Source organism: Jaculus jaculus, chromosome 1 (genome assembly GCF_020740685.1).
Source record: "Jaculus jaculus isolate mJacJac1 chromosome 1, mJacJac1.mat.Y.cur, whole genome shotgun sequence".
Lineage (NCBI taxonomy): Eukaryota > Metazoa > Chordata > Mammalia > Rodentia > Dipodidae > Jaculus > Jaculus jaculus.
The window spans coordinates 318210184-318230306 of NC_059102.1; the positions used below are offsets into that span (position 1 = coordinate 318210184).

The following is a 20123-nucleotide window of genomic DNA, read 5'->3' on the forward strand; positions in this document are numbered from 1 at the left end:
TTAGATCCTAGTTTGCCTCACAGATTTACAAAGTTCTGTACATAGAACATTTTAGTGGAAAATTACTGCCTCTTATAGTCAATTCACATATAGCTATTGTAGTTCATAACATGCAATGTACTTTTAATTTCATCTTCAATAATGGCATAGAAAATCAAAGTTCAAAAGTTCAGTTGTGGGGATGGAGGGATGGCTTAGTGGTTAAGGCATTTGCCTGCCAAGCCAAAGGACCCAGGTTCAATTCCCCAACCCACATAAGCCAGATGCACAAGGACATGCATGCGTCTGGAGTTAGTTTGCAGTAGCTGGAGGCCCTGGCGTGCCCATTCTCTCTCTCTCTCTCTCTCTCTGTCAAATAAATAAATAAAATATTTTTTTAAAAAGTTCAGTTGACTTCCTAGAGCTATGTGTAATTCATAATAAACCAAAGAGTATATAGTTTAAGAATTTGCTGGGCATGGTTGCGCATGCCTTTAAATCCCAGCACTTGGGAGGCAGAGGTAGGAGGATCTCTGTGAGTTTGAGGCCAGCCTGAGACTACATAGTGAATTCCAGGTCAGCTTGAGCTAGAATGAGACCCTACCTCAAAAAAAAAAAAAAAAAAAAGACTATTACTATCAAAAATCTCTATGCATACCAATAGCTAATGAAAGATTTCCAAAGAATATAATTGCATGAGTACTCATTCTCATCGAGGATAGAGTCATTTATACTTCAATATGTAATATGAAATATATAATATGCAATATCAAATATAAAATAAGTTTATCTTATGTTAAATCATTCAATAAATACTTTGGAAATCCATTTTAATTTTTTATAGTAATCTTTCTTTTACTGATACAAATATTCAGACATAATTATGATAAGTGGTTTCCTCATATAGCTAGTTGGAGTCTAAAATTAATATCCTATATATTTTCCTTCCAAATATTATGGCCTTACCACCATAATATGTTAATTTTTGATAAAACTTTTCTAAATATTACAAGACAGCTGGTTGGATAAGCCAGCTGTTGCAGCAAAGATATGTCTCCCCAAATAGATGGGGTTGCTGTGTAATAATCAGAGAGCTGACATATTATTTGCTCAGAGTTTGGAAAGTATGTCCCAACTTGACCATAGTCAATTGAAATATTTCAGACACAGTATGTGTGATTAATTGAGATTGGATTAATTGTAATTGGCTAAGGAGGTAGTTATCTAGACTGTTATCTTCATCTAAAAATCTCACATGAAACTTTAAAGAACTGCTATTAGTACTCAAAGAGTTAGAATCCTCTTGCTAGTAACAGCTGTGTATGAATGAAATCAGCACTTGGATGGAGAGAACAATCTCCCATATTGGAAAGTAATCATAGCGTCTATGTTCTTGTGTGCATGCCCTTTGACAGTTTTTTGGAGACTACGGCCTACTACTTCATGAAACCAAAACTTGGAGAGAAGGAGGTGTCCCCAAATGTTTTCTTCAGTATCTGGCATGAATTCAGCTCTGACTTTAAAGACTTCTGGAAGAAAGAGAACAAACTTATTCTGCAAGAAAGGTAGGTATTTTCATTTGCACAATGGCATTTAAAAACTGGTATTTTATTAGGTGTGACACTGCTGGGATTGCCAACTTTTATAGCATGAATGAAAAATTTGATGGCACTCACCCTGGGATAGCAAAACTGAAGAGGTGCTGATGTTTGGAAGAGTTTGGAGTTTGAGTAACAAGAGAGAACAGAGGACCATGAGGCTGCAGGGAATAGCTGAGGATGGGTCAATACCGCTGTCTGTTGAAACAAGTTCAACCAGGAAGAAATCACACAAAAGCAAACCTTATAAGAAGAGTTGAGCAAAAATAGGGATGAACTCTCTCCTCCCGTCAAGCAAGTTAGCAGAAATTATGAAAGTAAGAATAGTTTCCATTTTTTTTCCTTTGCTCAATTCATGGGATATTGTCAGTTTCGTCAGTTCATCTCAAAATTTTACCCAGATGTCCCCAGAAAACATAGATGATCAATGGTTTCAAAATGATCTTTCAAGATTCTTGTGGAATTGCATCATATTTCCTAAAATAAATCTTTTCAGGAATGACGGGAATGCTTTCCTCTTTATTATGTAAAATAACATCTCTGGGATTATGAAATTCCACAAAGGCATATTAAATATTAAGTCATGAAGAAAACTAGCCCTCCCAGGGAAGCCTCCCCAAATAGCTGGATCTAGTGGGAAAACGAAAGGGAAACATAATCCACGCCAGAAAACAAATCCTAATTCCAAACCAATTAGTGCACTTCCTCACATCCCTGCCCTGACAGTGTCTTCGCCTTAGATCTGTAGAAAGCTTATATCCCAAGGGACTTGGTTCATCACTACCACGAAATTCCATGGTTTTCTGCTTATTGTCTTCATTTTGGTCTGCTTTCACATGAAACCACAATGTCCACCTAGTTTGCCTTTGTGCGTAGGCTTAGACATCTCCACAAGTCAGCTGAAGTTAATTGCTAACATTTATAGAGCTTGGAGATGATGCAGACATGTGCTTACTCCCATAATTGCAGACATGCATCTATTCAGAGTCAGTACATGTGCCAAGCAAAGCATTACCAGCCAATTTCTTGGTTCTATGAACTTCAAAGAGTATGTTTATACACTAAGATAGCTATAGCATCACGAGGTAATACAGCCATATGGGGCCACCTTCATTGATGTGGTCATTTGCTGACAAAGATGTTACACAGCTCACTAGGATAAATTCTTTTCTTTTTTCTTTCTTTCTTTCTTTTTTTTTGTAGTAGAGTCCCTAGCCTAGACTTAACCTTAGTCCCAGACTGGCCTTGAATTTATGGGGATCCTCCTAGCTCCATCTCCTAAGTGCTGGGATTAAAGGTGTGTGCCACCATACCTGACAATTTCTTTCTTTTAAACCTTTATAGACAATATACTATGATCGTAACCCCCTTCTGCCACCCTACCTTGTCCACCTTTCTTATCCCTCCTCTACTAAAGCCCTTCTTTCCAACTAGTCTCTCTTCTGTTTGGATGTCATCATTTTCCTCTCCTATTATAGAAGTCTTATATAGGTAGCTTGGACCACTGTGAGGTCATGTATACCATGGGTGCTTTGTGTCTGGAAGACAGCATAGCAAAGCAAAAGCAAAAGCACTCCTCCCCTTCACCTGGCTCTTACATTCTCTCCAGTACTTCTTCTTCAATGGTTCCTGAGCCTTGGAAGGTGTGATAGAGATGTATTACTTTGTACTGTCACTTCTTCTTAGAACTTTGATGAGTGTTGAGTCACCTCAGTTGTCACTGCCATCTGAAAATAGAAGGATGGGATAATTTCTTAAATTCAATTGATTTGACATAGAAGAAACTATGCTTCTGTGAATAGCAGAAGGGAAAAATAGAAGTTAGAATAGAAATAAACCATGTTCACCATTACACTAAGCATAATGAATAATTTATATCTTAAAATGGATCAGGAAGTTATCATAAAAGTTGAGATTTTAGGGCTGGAAAGATGGCGTAGCGGTTAAGCGCTTGCCTGTGAAGCCTAAGGACCCCGGTTTGAGGCTCGGTTCCCCAGGTCCCACGTTAGCCAGATGCACAAGGGGGCGCACGCGTCTGGAGTTCGTTTGCAGAGGCTGGAAGCCCTGGCGCGCCCATTCTCTCTCTCTCCCTCTATCTGTCTTTCTCTCTGTGTCTGTCGCTCTCAAATAAATAAATAAAATTAAAAAAAAAAGTTGAGATTTTAGTCAGACATCTTTGTGGGTGTAGTACAAAAGATAATTTCTTCAAAATAGTCATATTTGTAGCTGGGGAGATGTATCAGTGGTTAAAGGTGCTTGCTTGCCAAGCCTGCTTGTTGATCCAGGTTCACTTCCCCAGTGCTCACATGAAGTGAGGCATAACATGGAGAGTGCAAAAATTTGGAGTTTACTTCAAGTGATAAGAAGCACTTGCTTGCTCTCTCTATCTCCTCACAAACAAATAAATAAAATACGCAAAACAGTTATATTGATCTATTCCTTCATACACAAATTTAGTGACCTCTTCATTTTTTAAAAAAATGATAAATAAGAGAGACTCTTAGGTTTAGCATGTCATATGTAACTTGCTCTTTAGAGTCTCTACATCTAAATCTGTTCCTCTAGAAAATAATCTGAAACCTACTCACACTAAGGTTCTAAATGAAAAATGTGCATTTCACCTGGTATAACTATATGCAGCATGTCTAGGACTAAGGGCCCAAATGAGAATGCAAGTGGTGTGATTTAGACATCAACAAGACAGACCAGAGTAGCTGGTCTGATGCATATCAGGTAAGCAAGTGTGTCACAGGCAAAGGCTAGCCAGACTAGATGTCATCCTTGCTCCTGCTGGGCCAATACACAGAACGTAAAAGCTGGAAAGATGCTGTGGTCTGGTAGAAAATGTTGAATCTGAGTAAGTCACATGCACAGCGCCCTGAAAACACTCCTGGTCTCTGCCCAACACATGCTCCATTAGATGTGTTTTTCTGTCGGGGACTTGATGCAGTTGTGTGCATCTGACATGTTCCAACAAAGTTTTCACACTTTCTAATGACCTCAAACCACCCAGGTCTTTTCTTGGTTCTTCAGCCTAGACTTGGCATGTGCTGGAGGTATGCTATGGCTTTTTGGACACACACTTCTGTGACCGTACTTTCATTTGGGAGGTATTGTGAATTATCAGAGTACAGTTGATCCTTACCACAGATTTCTAAATTCCCTCCATCATCTGCTTGTGATTAAGCAGAACATGTGGCAGGTGAGAGAGGGGTCCCGGGCTCTGGACCTCTAGCACACCCCAACAGATGTTCAGTACACCATCTAGAAGAGCAAGAGTGCCAGTCGGAGGCGTATGTAGGTGGGGTCCCTTTCCCATTTGCTATACAAGTTCTGGGGACATTGTAAAACAAAGATGCAGGGCTGGAGAAATGGCTTAGTGGTTAAGCGCTTGCCTATGAAGCCTAAGTTCAAGGCTCGATTCCCCAGGACTCACATTAGCCAGATGCACAAGAGGGCACACACATCTAGAGTTCATTTGCAGTGGCTGGAAGCCCTGGCATCCCCATTCTCTCTGTCTCTCTCTCTCTCTGTCTCTCTCTCTCTCTGTCTCTCTCTCTATCTATCTATCTATCTATCTATCTATCTATCTATCTATCTATCTATCTACCTCTTTCTCTCCCTGTGTTACCCTCAAATAAAAAAAAATAAAATGAACCAAAAAAATTAAAAAAAAAAACAACGATGCAGTGTTCTTATTAAAAAACGAGCAATTGTAAGATGGCAGATCATTCGCTCAGTCACAAAAAGGAGAAGGTTGTGGGCTGGTAGAATTACTGCCAAAGTTCTGGCTCCTTCCAGCACTAACCTGACATCATGATTTCTGTGGCAGTGGCAGCATGGTTCAGGAAAGTGTTGCCTGTCCTGGAACATAGGAAATGAAATGAACGTGATGCAATCCGACAGTGAAACCACTCAAGTCATGGGAGCAGAACTTTGTAGACTTTAGATTCCTCAAATGAGATATTGTTCCCCAATATGTTTCTTTCCCTTTTCGGTCCTCCTGAAATACTTCCTCTGCATATTTTGCTTTAGAGCTAATCTCTTGTTGCTCAAGAGTATGTTTCCAGTGAATTTTCTTTATTTGTAAATTTTCCTGTTTGCATTTAAAGTCTTTATTTTCAATGAAAAGATTTTGGTGTCCTTATTTCTGCGATGGCTTACACTTGCTACTTACACCATTCTTCCTCCTTAGTGTGTCAGTAAATATTCACTGATTTCACTCGTTATGTCAATTGCCTTTGACAGGAGCATGGATGTGTAAGCTTTGCTTACTAAAATAATGAACATGTTCTCTCACATAACTTAAATTGACCATTGTAAGTCATAAAAAAAACACTCCAAATGCCTTAAATTTTTAAAAAAAGGAGACTTTATTTCTTTAGACAGTTGAATCACAGAAGGACAAGGAAAGAACATGCTTATTGAATGCCCAAATGCAGAAATCCCTTTACAGTCATGGAGTGAGGGCAGTGCCTCTAGGCCTCTTTCACTACCTTGTGTCTTGAAATGTCTTCCCTTTCACCCTCTGCATCTCTTAATTTTGCTCCCTCTGTATCATCTTCTTTCTCTTCCTTTCTCTGCCTGCTTCTGTGGGCTCACTTAATTTTCATGCCAGGTTTTGTCTTTAGCAGGGAACTGGTCCATGGCCTTCATGAAGCCTTCGGTATGGCTCACATACTGAAGTGGTCTCTAACTTCGTCTGGGACAATCCCAGGGTGAGCTCTGAATGAGCTCTGGGTGCCTTTCGCTCTCCCACAGTGGCTATCCAAGGAGCCTATCATGGTCAGCTCAGCACTATGTAAGCCCAGTCCTGCAGCTGAGCCTTACCATGATTGCCTTGTCCCTATATAGCAGTATCTTTAGGATGATGAAGGAGCAGTTTTCTAAAAGTAAGTAAATAGCCATCTATTGCTTTATTTTATCAAAATGGGGTAAAATCTACCCAGATAATTTTCAAAATGTCCTAGCCTGGTAGAGTTATATGAAAGGTGGTGTCAATGCTATTCTCGAATTTTTCCTTTCTGATGAAGTTTTTCTGCTCTAACTTGGTATTTGTAGAGTGAATGATATCTTTTAAAGTTTTAATTCCTGCATGAATTTTCCTCGTCACTTTATTCCCGATTAGTGTCTAATTAACAGGTCTGGAACTCTGTCTTCTTTTTCCCCATAATCCACATGAGTTCATTGATGTTTCTGGGGCGGGTGAGTTCCACACAGGCATGCTCAGTAGATTTGCTGTCTTTCTAGTAGATGTGGTTTGGCAAGCATGTCAATTTCTGAGTTACCTCTGCCAATTCCAACTCCAGAACTGTTTCCTAACCTGTCAGGGAGGTGATCTCACCTGGCGCACCCAGGTTGTTGTGCACAGACTGAACAGACTGATGCTCTGTAGTGTACACGGGGCAGACGGTTGTTGGCTTTTCTGCTGTCATTGGATATAAATGTCCTCATGATGACTCCCCCCAAGAGGATGATGATACTTATCAATGAGGTGTGATAAGCGTCTTTAGAAATTAGTCTGCAAACAAAGTACTACTGTGACTCAACTGCTTTCTTTGGAAACATGTGCCCATTCTGAATTGAAATTTGAAAATGTCAATGCAACCTACACTTTCCGTATGTTTGCAATGTGCCATGATAGAATTCTGTTTTGATACTTAACATAGCTAACCCACTCGATTTGTCTTGAGTCAGAAAAAGTACTTTTTTCATCTACTTGGTGTTACATATATGCAGTCATTAATAACCAATCCTCCTTTAAAGTGATATAGACATCAATGGAAAATGTGAACATTAAAATAGTTTTTTAAATGAGGAGATCCACTGACATTTACCTTACCAAGCATCCCCTTAAGGGTCTCATGGAGTATAATTTTATATTCATGTTAGTATCACCTAACCATTAATGAGGCCCTGTGGAGATGGGACACTGAGAGCTGGTTTAATTAGAACAAGGTACCAAGTGACTGGGCATGTATGTGCTTTTTGACTTGTTAATAGGCTCTGTGTTGAGTCCTGGAGGAAGAGGGTAGGGTTCCCAGAAAAATATAACTTTTGCTTTATTGTAATTTCACCTAAATTTTAAGGCAGAGCTTTTAGCTATATAACTATGTGAAGTTATCTGTACATATTCACTAATTCCATATTGAATTTTACTAAGCACTGAAGTACCCAAGAAGGAAGTCTCATGTTCTTGACCTTACAGCCTAGCACTGATTTGATATAATATGCCGAGAAGAAATGAGAAAGAGGATAAGTTCTGTCCAGAAGATGTCTGATGTTGTTTTAACCCATGTCGGACTTTTTATAGGCAGTTTAAAGAAATTAAAGGTATTTTATATGAGAAAATTTGGAAGCTGGGGACATGGCTCTGTTTGCCAAGGGCTTGCTGTAGGGGCGTGAGGACTTAAGTTTGGATCCCTAGCACACATGTAAGTGCTAAATATGATGGTGTTTACTTATGATCCCAACACTCAGGAGGCAGACACAGGCGGATCGCTGGAGCAAGCTGGCTAGCTGAATCAGTGAGCAGGTTTTAGTGAGAGACCCTGCTTAATATATGGTGGAGAGCAATAGAGGGTGACACCAACATGGACTTGTGGCTTCCACACAATTGCACATGCACAGCACGTGGGCCCCATTCACAAGCACACATGCATATGTGCACACACACATTAAAAAAAAGAAAATGCTGGGCTGGAGAGATGGCTTAATGATTAAGGCATTTGCCTGCAAAGCCAAAGCCCACCCCCCGGTTCAATTCCCCAGGACCCACATAAGCCAGATGCACAAGGGGCCGCTGTGTCTGGAGTTCGTTTTCAGTGGCTGGAGGCCCTGGTGCACCCATTCTCTCTCTCCATCTCTCTCTCAAATAAATAAATAAAAATAAAAAGTTTTTTAAAAAAATAAATATTTCGGGCTGGAGAGATGGTTTAGTGGTTAAGCGCTTGCCTGTGAAGCCTAAGGCCCCCAGTTCGAGGCTCGATTCCCCAGGACCCACGTTAGCCAGATGCACAAGGGGGTGCACACATCTGGAGTTCGTTTGCAGTGGCTGGCAGCTCTGGCGTGCCCATTCTCTCTCTGTCTGTCTCTTTCTCTCCCTCTCTCTCTGTCACTCTCAAATAAATAAATAAAAATGAACAAAAAATATTTAAAAAATAAATAAATAAATAAATGTTTCCAGAAAACAAGCCTCCAAGCCTCATGATACATAGGATAGTGTCCCATAATTTCATTTTTAATTCATTTGGCATTTAATTTAATAAATTGGCTGTGACATCACTAAAAGTGTTTAAAATGTTGTCTAACTTAATTACTAGTTTATTTCACTTTGACACCGGTATTCTCTGATGAGCCAAGAGAAGGGATAGTTGCCCCTGTAAGTGCACAAATATGTGGCAATCACTGTCTGCATGCAGGCCAGCTAGCATCTGTAATTCTAGAGAAGTGACTGGTAAATCTGTTCCTAGATGATTGTGCATCGTATTGGAGAATGCCTCGGGCCACATTAAGATTCTTGTTTCTGTAAGTTGTACTCAAGTTAACTGTGTGTTCAGATTTATATATGATATTAGCAGAGTAGGCTTAAGAAACCCCTTTCAAGACAATTGAGGAAAAACCACAATGGATAAGTAAAGCTTCGTGTGTTTGTTGGATAGGCAAGTGAAATTACTTATTGTTTGTTTATTGACTTATTTATTTATTTTTTTAAATTTATTTATTTATTTATTTATTTGAGAGCGACAGACACAGAGAGAAAGACAGATAGAGGGAGAGAGAGAGAATGGGCGCGCCAGGGCTTCCAGCCTTTGCAAACGAACTCCAGACGCATGCGCCCCCTTGTGCATCTGGCTAACATAGGACCTGGGGAACCAAGCCTGGAACCAGGGTCCTTAGGTTTCACAGGCAAGCGCTTAACCGCTAAGCCATCTCTCCAGCCCTTATTTATTTATTTATTGAGGTTAGTATCTCACTCTAGTCCAGATTGACCTGGAATTCACTATATAGCCTCATGCTGGCCTCAAGCTCATAGAGCTTCTCCTACCTCTGCCTCCTGAGTGCTTGGATTAAAGGGGATTAAAGGCATGTGCCACCATGCTCGGCTATTTATTTATCATTATGTACTCATTTGTATATGTATTTATTACTTTTGATAGGGTTTCTTGTAGCCCAGGATAACCTCTATGTAACCTTTACATATAGCACCTCCTGCCTCTACCTCCAGAGCTCTAGGATGACAGACATGTCCCATCATGTCTGGTGTGTGTACTGCTAAGGAGAAAACTCTCCATGTCCCCATCCCCTGAGGTTCCCTCTTGATTGGCCAATTACACTGTTGCATTGCAGCACTAAATGACTTGGTCCAAAAATTTTCCCATTTCATCCAGGCACCAATTTCTAGAGAAATGACCCATACAGAAACCCCTTTGCAGTTACAGGCACTTGTTTGTAAAGCTTACTGGCCAGGGTTCTGTTCTCCAATTCCCACATAAAGCCAGAATCAAGGTGGCATGTAAGTATGGAGTTATTTTGCAGCAAGAAGACCCTGCTGTGTGTGTGTGTGCATGCACATGTGTGCAAATAATTAAATTATGTACAAATAACTAATTAAATTTAAAAAGAAATGCATCCTTTTCCCATTGCCAACTTTCTGTAACTGTAGCTTTGAAAAGGCAATTGACAAATGAAATGGTCAAAAGAGTGGCAAGAGATAAGGAGAATGTGTGGAGAGTCGGATCTGCATTCATAGCTGGTGGTGATTTATAGTCTTTGTGGCATAACAGGCAGTTGACTTGAACACTGCACTCTTCCATGTGACGGGGGCGTTCCTGGTTGTGCAGGCCTTGCCCTCAGGTTCAAGAAGCGGACAACAGAAAATCAGAGCAGGTTTAAGCTATAGGTTCAGGATGTCGATGTTCAAAGTTGAAAGTAAAAGAAAATCAGGCAGAAAAGGACTTCCTAGGAGGCAGCATTAATGTCAATGCCTAAAGCATTCCAGGTTGTAGCCACGTGTAGTGGTATGACAAGGAGACAGTAGTATGACATGTGAGTGTTTGAAGCAGACAGGAGGGATGGTGTAGGTCTGGGGCAGAAAAATTGGCTATTCTCCAAGAAATTGTGAAGTGGGCTGGTTCCTTATCATTCTGACTCTTTTTTAAATTTTTATTTATTTATTTGAGAGTGACAGAGAGAGAAAGAGGCAAATGGAGAGAGAGAGAGAGAGAGAGAGAGAGAGAGAGAGAGAGAATGGGCATGCCAGGGCTTCCAGCCACTGCAAATGAACTCCAGATGTGTGCACCCCCTTGTTCATCTGGCTAACATGGGTCCTGGGGAATTGAGCCTCGAACTAACGTCCTTAGGCTTCACAGGCAAGTGCTTAACCACTAAGCCATTTCTCCAGTCTTCATTCTGACTCTTGGAGGTCACTGTAAGTGATTGACTTTCATTGTGCAGTAGATATATATCATTAGATAGGTTGTGTCTTAAAGAAATGATGAGATATGATTTATGTAATGAGAAGACCATTGGTAGTCATAAGGAGAGTAACTAGGAGAGAGGTCAGAGAAGCAAGTTAGGAAGTCACAACCATTGCCCAGGTAAAAGATCCTGTACTAGAGGCCATGAAGTCTGCTGGAAATGGAGGTATGAAGGATGTAGAGTAGAGGAAACCCTAAGCAGACTTGGTGCTTCTGGGTTCCTGGCCAGACCAGTTTTATAGATCATAAAATTCTAAGTGTTGGCTCAGATACTGATGAGCTAATGTTAGCCAGGTTGTTAGAGATCCAAAGGATGCATATGCTTTCTGGTCCTGAAATGCCGTATGAAACACTAGGTTTTGTAAAATTCACTCTAAAACTTAGTTCTCCTAGAAATATGTAAAATCTCAATGTGAAGTTTAAAGTGGAAAGAAATATGTAAAATCCCAGAGTAAAGTTTAAATTGGAAGGAGCTTTAAGTTCTTTATTCTGCCATGTGCCTTGGTTACTTTTTTCACTGCTCCGACAAAAATACCTGACTAGAAGCAATTTAAGGGAGAAAAAGTTTCTCTTGATTTACAATTCCAGGGGATTCAGCACATCCCAGGAAAGGAATGGTAGTGTGAACAGGACATAGTTGCTCATATTGCATCTAAAGATAGGAAACACAAGGAGAACAAGAATCGGGGCCATACTATGAAGCCTTAAGGGCAGCCCAAGGTGACTTACTTCCTCTAGTGGAAGTCCACCTCTACACTTTCCCCCACCTTCCCAAACAGCACCCCTAAGTGGGGACCAGGTCTTCAAACACGTGAGCTCTAGAAAGCCCTTTACATTTCAACCACAGCACCATGTTTCAGGAAATGTTTTGTTAAACTTTGGGAAAACCATTTCAAAAGTCTTGCGAGTACCATTCCCAGAAGTTAAAAAAAAAAAAAAAAAGACAAAAATAAAAGTAGCAAAAAGGAAAAAAAAAAATTGGTTGTGAAATCAGGGTACAATTTGGTGGTAGAGCGCTGGCCTGGCTCGCAAAGATTCCTCAGGAGAGAAAAGGAGACAGACAGGCAGAGATACAGGAAGGCACAGATAGAGGGGGGAAGAAAAAAGGAGAGAGGGGAAAAAAGGAAAGAGGCAGGTAGGGTGGGAGAGAAGGGGGAGCAAATGGCCCCAAAGAAGAAACTCTCAACTCACTAGTTCTTTTTAAAGCACCTAAACAGGGAATTGGCACTAAGAGCCAAGAAAAAAAAAAAAGATATTTTTGCTTTAGTGGAGGTTTAAACATTTCCCTATCTTAAGTGAGTTTGTGGAAGCTTGTAAGATATCTGAGCCATCATTAATTTCCCATCAGCATTCACTAAAAATATGTTTTTGATAGCTTACCAAAGTTTACAGTAGAACTATCTGAGATCAAAATATACTTCCTAGAAAAATAATGGTCAAAATTACTCCTTAAAATAGCACCATTTAACTTCTATGAGTTGAAAATGTGCTCCTATAAAAGTAAGAATTTTTAAGAAATAATTTTTAATTTTTATTGATAATTGTTATATATGTACATGTATCTTGACCATAACTACTTATAACCTTTTTTTCAAAAAAAAAATTTTTAAATTTATTTATGGGAGAGAGAGAGAAGAAAAAGAGATAGACTATGGGCATGCCAGGGCCTATTGCACACAAAAACAAGGTCCAGATATATGTGCCTCCTTATGTATGTGCACCTCTTTATGCATGGAGTTTTATGTGGTACTAAAGAGTTGAACTCAGGCCGGCAGGTTTTACAAACAAGTGCCTTTAACTGCCGAGCCATCTCCCCAGTGCCCCCATTACCTTCTCTTACCCCACCTCCCCCATCCCTCTGCTCCCTTTTACTGAATCCCCTTTTCTTTCTAACTAGTTCTTCTTCTAATGTTTGTCTTTGCGTTTGCTCTCCTCCATCAGCCGTGATGAAATGGTGATGGTCCCCATACTGTGAAGTTCTTGTGCAGGTAACAACAGCCACTGTGAGTTCAGGACTACTATGGGCAGTTCATATCCGGTAGACAGAGCTCCCGGGCACTCTTCCCATCCTTTGGTTTGTACGCTTTTGTTTTCTGTTGCCCTGTTTTGTAATGTTCTCTGAGCCTTGGAGGATGTGGTAGAGATGTCTCACTTAGCACCCATCATTTATTCTTAGCAGTTTGACTAGTTTGGAGGCTTCCTAGTGCTCACCAACCACTGGAAACAGAGTGGCACTAATCTGTGGGCACGAACCTTAATATTTAGAGGACAGTTCCATGACCTTAAGTGGTGTAGTGATTCTGCTCTGTAACAGGAAGATAATCAGATCTGTTAGATTTGTTTAATGGCACAGGAGCGAAAATTTTAGGTTTGTGAGCACTTCTGCTTGAGCCTGAATTTTTAAGATAACCAAAAACTTCACAAGCCAAAATGCTCTTCATGGTCCTTCTCACCATCAGACGTCTCCATACTACTTGTTTTGACCCCTGAGGAGTTATTAGACATTAGTGGATGCTGGGGGGGTAGAGGGAGTCATTCTCGTTAACAGTTCTACTAGTATCTACAGGGAAGAAGAGGTTCAGTGGAGTGGCAAGAGGATGTGGGAAGGTATCAGGGGGTCTATGAAATTATGAAAGGACAAATTTACAAAGAACTGGAAAAAATTCAGGTTAAAAAAGTAGATTTAATAAAATGGTTAATATTTAACAAAATAGAAGGTAGAGGAATTTGTTTTTGCAGTGGGTAATGACTCTTTCACCTCTTGTTAATGAACACTGTGTTCTAGTTCAAATTTCAAATATCCCCCAAAGACTCATGTTTTAAAGGCTTGGCGCCACCTTGGTGCTATTGGGAAGTGGTAGAACCTTTAAGAGAAATGGGAGTTCTTAGGTCCCAGCAGATGTGTCCTTGGAGGAAATAGCAGAACCCCAGCCCTTCATCTTCCTTCCTGCCATTTCCCCATCATGATCCAACACATTCTGCCATCCTGATGCAAATTAGTCATGGTTTAGAACCTCCAAAACAGTGAGCCAAAAAAACTTTTTTCCCTCATTATAAATTGGTTGTCTCAAGTATTTGTTCCAGTGACAAGAACGCTGGCATACTTCAGAATCTGTTCCTACTTAATCTCCCTTCCCCTGCCCTTCCCCTGACTTCCCAGATACTGACACAGACCCAGCCCCACTGGCCATCCGACAAGGTATGGCTTGAGGCTTTTGCAACCTCCTTATCAAATGTAATGATGCTTGGAAACTGGAACCCCAGGGAGCTGCTAGGTCTGGAGAAGATTTGTTTATTTTTTGTTTTTGCTCTAGCCCAGGCTGACCTGGAATTCACTATGTAGTCTCAGGGTGGCCTCGAACTCATAGTGATCCTCCTACCTCTGCCTCCCAATGCTGGAATTAAAAGTGTGCACCGCCTTGCCTGGTCCAGGAAAAGAATTTTGACCTCATAGGAAGGGAGACTTTTTGAGGCAGGCAGCGATGAGAAAGACTGAATATAGTACTTCCCAGTGAGCAGACACTTCAGGAAGCTTAACAGTGTGGATGCTGCAAACCCAGCTATACAATTCCAGTGCAGTATGAGCTGTTGACGTTTCCAGTCACGGCAGATGCCCACCAATCCCACCCCAGCTCTTATCACATGTTAGTATCACAGGGCTTGGCTTCTTTGGTTTATGTGGAGAGCTATTGTTTACAGTTTGCTTCTCCTTAAAGTGAACATTAAATCATCATTATCATCACTATTTAACTTGTTCATATATAATATTTTTCAGGCTTTATCAAGGTACAGTTTAAAAATTCTATATATTTATGTTAGGTGTACAGCATATTTTGATGTATTTATGCATTCTGAAATGTTTTCCATAATCAAGCCAGTTAACATATCTATCACTTCACATTGTTATGCTTTTCCCCTTTTTTGGTGATATCTTTAAGGTCTACTCTCTTGCCAGACTTCAAGGATCCAATAAATATTATTCACTATAGGCATCATGAGCATGGTGTGTATGGTCTCCAGTCTTAGTCCTGGCATAACTGGAAGTTTGCATTCTTTGACTAGCATTTTCCTTTTTCTTATATACATATTACAGTTTCACTTCAAAAATCAAACTCTAGAGCTGGAGAAAAGGCTCAATATGTAAAGTCTTGCCACTCAAGAATGCGTATCTGAGTTCGTATCCCCAGCACCCACATAAAAGCCAGACGTGGTGGCATGTGCTTGTCTTCTTAGCTCCAGAGTGGTGAAAACAATCTGGCTGGATAGATAAGCTCTAGCTTCAGCAAGAAGCCTTGTCTCAAAAAAAAAAAAAAAAAATTGGGGTTTGCTGGAGAGATTGCTCAGTGGTTCAGACCCTTGCCTGCAAAACCTAACAGTGTAGGTTTGATTCCCCAGGACCCACGTGAAGCCAATGCACAAAGTAGCACATACATCTTGGGGTTTGTTTGCAGTGGCAGGAGTCCCTGGCATGTCTCGTAATCTCTCCCTTCCCCCCCCCACCCATTCTCTCTGTCTTCTTCTCTCTCAAATAAATAAATCAAGATATTGTTTTTAAAAAGATGGAGAGTCGGGCGTGGTAGCGCATGCCTTTAATCCCAGCACTTGGGAGGCAGAGGTAGGAGGATTGCCGTGAGTTCAAAAGTTCACTATGAGACTACATAGTGAGTTCTAGGTCAGCCTGGGCTAGAGTGAGACCCTACCTCAAAAAAAAAAAAAAAAAAGATGGGGGGGGCAGCTGGAAAGATGGCTTAGTGGTTAAGGTGCTTGCCTATGAAGTCTAAGGACCCAGGTTTGATTCTCCAGGTCCCTTGTAAGCTAGATGCACATGGTGGTGCATGCGTCTGGAGTTCATTTGCAGTGGCTGGAGGGCCTGGTGTGTATGTTCTCTCTCTCTCTCTTGCTCTCTCTCTCATAAATACATAAATAAATAAAAATCAGGAAAAAAATTTTAAAAAGATGGAGAGTGATTGAGGAAAGCATCCAACATCAACCTCTGGCCTCCATACACATATACACACACACAAAATACAACTAATATCTTCACTGTCTTAGGAACTATTTTATTACTTTTATAGCTATAGTAGTCCAGTCTGGCCTCCAATTTGTAATCCTTAGTTATCAGGCTCCCAAGTGCTGGGAATCTGGGCATGCACGACTGTGCATACCTGGTTTCATGTTAACAGTCACGTTGCAGAGGGCTCTGGATGAAGCTCAGTTAGCAGCACACTTGCCCAGCATGCATGAGGCCCTGGGTTTCATGCCCAGCATCACATAAAACCAAGCATGGTGGCACACATCTGTAATACCAGCCACCCAGGAGCTAGAGGCAGGAAGATCTGAAGTGCAGGATCATTTTAGCTACATAGAGCTTGAGGTCAGCATGGGCTATGTAATGGAAACAGAATTATATATAATATAGTTCCTAAATTGACATAAACATTTTTGCCAGGTAGTCTAATTGTCTTTGGTATTAATATATAGATTTACCAGAGAAGTGTTTTTATTTTCTGGTATTTTTTATTTTTATGTTTCTAATTTTTTATTGCCAACTTTCATACATATAAACAGTGTATCATGATCATAGACACCCTCCATTTTCCTCTCCTTATTCCCCCCTCTACTGAATGTCTTCTTCTTTCAGACTCCTTTCCAACAAGTCTCTCTTCTGCTTTGATGGCATCATTTCTCTTTCCTCCTACTATGCAGGTCTTGTGTCGGTAGCATCAGCCCTTGTCAGGCCATGAATAGCATGGCACTTCGTGTCTGGATGACAGTATTGTAAGCACTCTTGTGAGGTATACCAGAGCTTTTGCTCCTCAATATGTCTTAACATTCTCTTATGTGAACCCATGAGCATTTTCATTTTATTTCTTCCTATTTTGATTTATTTTGTCTTTGTTTCCTTGGTAAGATCTGTAATAAAACACCCAGAATCCCTGATACCTTGAAGCCTTTCTAAGTTTGAAAAGTTTATTTAATCAGCCTCATCTGTCATTGTATCTTGGTGATGTTAAGCATTCTCTAAATAATCCATCAGCACTGTCTCCATCCTCTCCCGCTTGGGCCTGGCCACGTTCCACCTCCAATTGATTACAGAGGCCGCTCCCTGCCTTGAGGGCTAGCAGTGAAGCCGGCACCAAGTGTCACATGCTGTATCTCGATGAAAGGAAAGGTTCCTGGCCAACATGTCTCCGCAGCTCATTGATCTCTCTCTGGAAGAAGACTGGTATGTCTCCTTGCCGAGTCCTTCCTTGAGTGATTTAAAACTTGTGATGAGCTGTATAAAGTCCTGTTTGGAGAGCTATGCCTACGGAGCAAGGCTTATTCCAGGAACTGCCCCTTCTGCCTTTATGTAAGGGGCATGCAGACCTGTCCCCGCCATCACTCGTAAGGACTTAGTGCCTGTTTTTACCCGGCAGAAGGAAGCTGAGGTGAAGTGGGGAGTCAAGCTGTGCTGTTTTTATAGACTAACAGTTTTGATGAACACAGAATTATGACCATGTTGAATGTGAGTCTGAAGCTGTCTTCCCTTCTCTTGGATTTCACAATGTCCTTCCACCCCCGGAGTGATTCTGGGAACGAGCTAGAAGTTGCCATGACTTGGGTGTACCCTGGAGGGAGAGCTAGCAGCCTACACTAGAGAGGGCTTCCTGGTGGCCCCCTGAGAGGGCCATGATCCCTTGAGTTCCATTAACCCAGATGTGACCTTTGTCTCCATCAGATTAGGGGTCAGGAGAGAGTGAAGTGAGCAGTAGAAGGTGAATTTGGTTTACTATTATCAGTGTTGTCCCAATGTAGGACAAGAGTATGTCAGAACTCAGTAATGAGCTATGATGCAAACATTGTTGTTTTAAGAAATAAATGCAAAACATCTACAATTGCATTACTTAATGTTTTTGCTTTATGCAGTTAACTATAATTAATATCGTTCTGTTATAATAGTAGTGTCAAAAGGAGGCTTTTTCAAAACTATGTGATATGTATAATCCACTCTTTATCCAAGGAGTATTGAATACTCACAGGTTTCTTTTTTTTAATGTGTTTGTGAGAAAGAGAGAGAATTGGTGCACCAGGGCCTCCGGCCACTGTAATGGAACTCCAGATGCGTGTGCCACCTTGTGCCCTTGCGTCACCTTCTGCATCTGGCTTACATGGGACCTGGAGAGTTGAGCATGGGTCCTTAGGCTTCACATGCAAGCACCTTAACCACTAAGCAGTCTCTCCAGCACAGGTTTATATTTTAAAATAGCCAGAAGTACAATGTTATCTATCCTGGGAATTGCTATGTCTCTATTTTGTAATTTGACCAAAAAGAAATTTGTCAAAGATGAGCCTCTAAATTTTTTGAGTAAGGAAAAAAGAGGTATTGACTCGCAGTACCAGTGTCAAACTCAAGGTCATGCCAGGCAAGTACTCACCCCTCAGTCACACTCCCAGCAGTTTGTTTTTTAAAGACGGACCCACTGTGTAGCCCATGCTGGCTTTGAACTCAAGACCTTTCTGTCACCATATCCCAAGTTCTGGGTTTGCAGGCCTGTGCAGCATGCTTTCCAGTAATGGCTCATTAATCATTTTTTGTTCTTTTTTTTTTTTTTTTGAGGTAGGGTCTTACTCTACCTGAGGCTGACCTGGAATTCACTATGTAGTCTCAGGCTGTCCTCAAACTCATAGCGATCCTCCTACTTTTGCCTCCCAAGTGCTGGTATTAAAGGTGTGTACCACCAAACCTGGTCTTGTTAATCTTTTGAGTATTCTAATTGTGACAGTGTCTATTTTGTAGGACTGAAGCGCACTAGAGATAAAAGTGCATTAATATTATATCTTAATTTTATTAGATGGGATTATTTTTTAAAATTAACCTCTCCCCTAGCATTCAAGTTCTTAGGGTAGAGGTGAACATTTTTGGAAAGTCTGAGGAAATTACATTTGCCCACTTGAAAGTTTTCCAAGTGTCTGGGGGAGGTGAATAAGATAAAACATGGGGAAATAAGTACAACTCATCAGTTAAGAAAGTTTGTATCTGGGTTCATGTACCTCAGCCTCTGATTTTCTCAGCATTTTCATTTTACAAGGCTGGATATGATAGGTATTAAGAACACTTTAACTTAGCTAAGAGGAACTAGACTTGCCCTGTATCTCTTAGCAATATATATGTAACCCTTGACACATTTGTTTATTTCTCTAATCCTCAATTTCCTCCATCTGTAAAATAGGAGCACTGACATTACCCAATTCCTGAAGTGAATTAAGTTAAACAAAGAATAGAAAACCTTTGCAGTCTCTCACATAGATTATGATTGCTGAGGTGACTTTTCTAGACCCCTGTTTGTTGCAGAATTGTCTCATAGTTCTTTAAAGGATGACATGCGAATGTTTGATGCCTTCACACATCTTCATCTTCTCAGTTAAGCACGTGTACAAACTATAGTAAACCAGATATTAGAGACTGTCACAGAGGGGAAGTGGGATCATTTAATGTAGAAAGTCAGGAACCACAGACTAGACTGTATTGGTGATAGCTTAGATATAACAGTGGAAAGGCAATTTTTAATATGAGGGAAGGATGAGGTAGATGAATGGATAAATGGGAAAATTCAAGAAAGGAAATGTGATATCTATAAAATAGTGTATTCTTCATGAACAGTTATTAAAAGTAAGCTACATGATGGTGATCTTAGGAATGCTAAGGAGTGGTCACATGCAAATTCCCTTATCTACTGTATGAATCTCCTGGCATTTGGGCTTAACCGTGAAGATGCCTCTAGATTTTTCTGTTGCTCTGACATATTATTCTCACTTCTGTTCACTGTTGTGGAGTCTCCATGGATACTTCCAATGATTTGTGGTTTCGTTCAGCCTGGGTGCCGTACTCTGATATGTCAAGCCAATATTGTAGAAACTAAGGTACATTTCCTAAGATGTGACTCCCCCAGGCTGTAGCTTGGGAAACATGAGCGGAATAGGAAGCCAAGTTCACTTTCATTCTAATTTTTGTATAATTATTCTCCATGGTGCTGTCTTCTGCCGTCTCAAAACCCTAAACACTGCTTCTTTCTCCTAACCTTCA

General features: G+C 40.7%; 1 protein-coding gene across 1 annotated transcript in view; it reads left to right on the plus strand.

Annotated features, from left to right (window-relative positions):
* Fmn2 (formin 2) overlaps positions 1 to 20123 on the plus strand; it is a 389007-nt gene that overhangs the window by 351945 nt on the left and 16939 nt on the right. The window contains exon 16 of the mRNA XM_045142437.1: positions 1395 to 1544. Within this exon, the coding sequence (XP_044998372.1) occupies positions 1395 to 1544 (150 nt within the window). The remainder of the gene's footprint in view (positions 1 to 1394; positions 1545 to 20123) is intronic.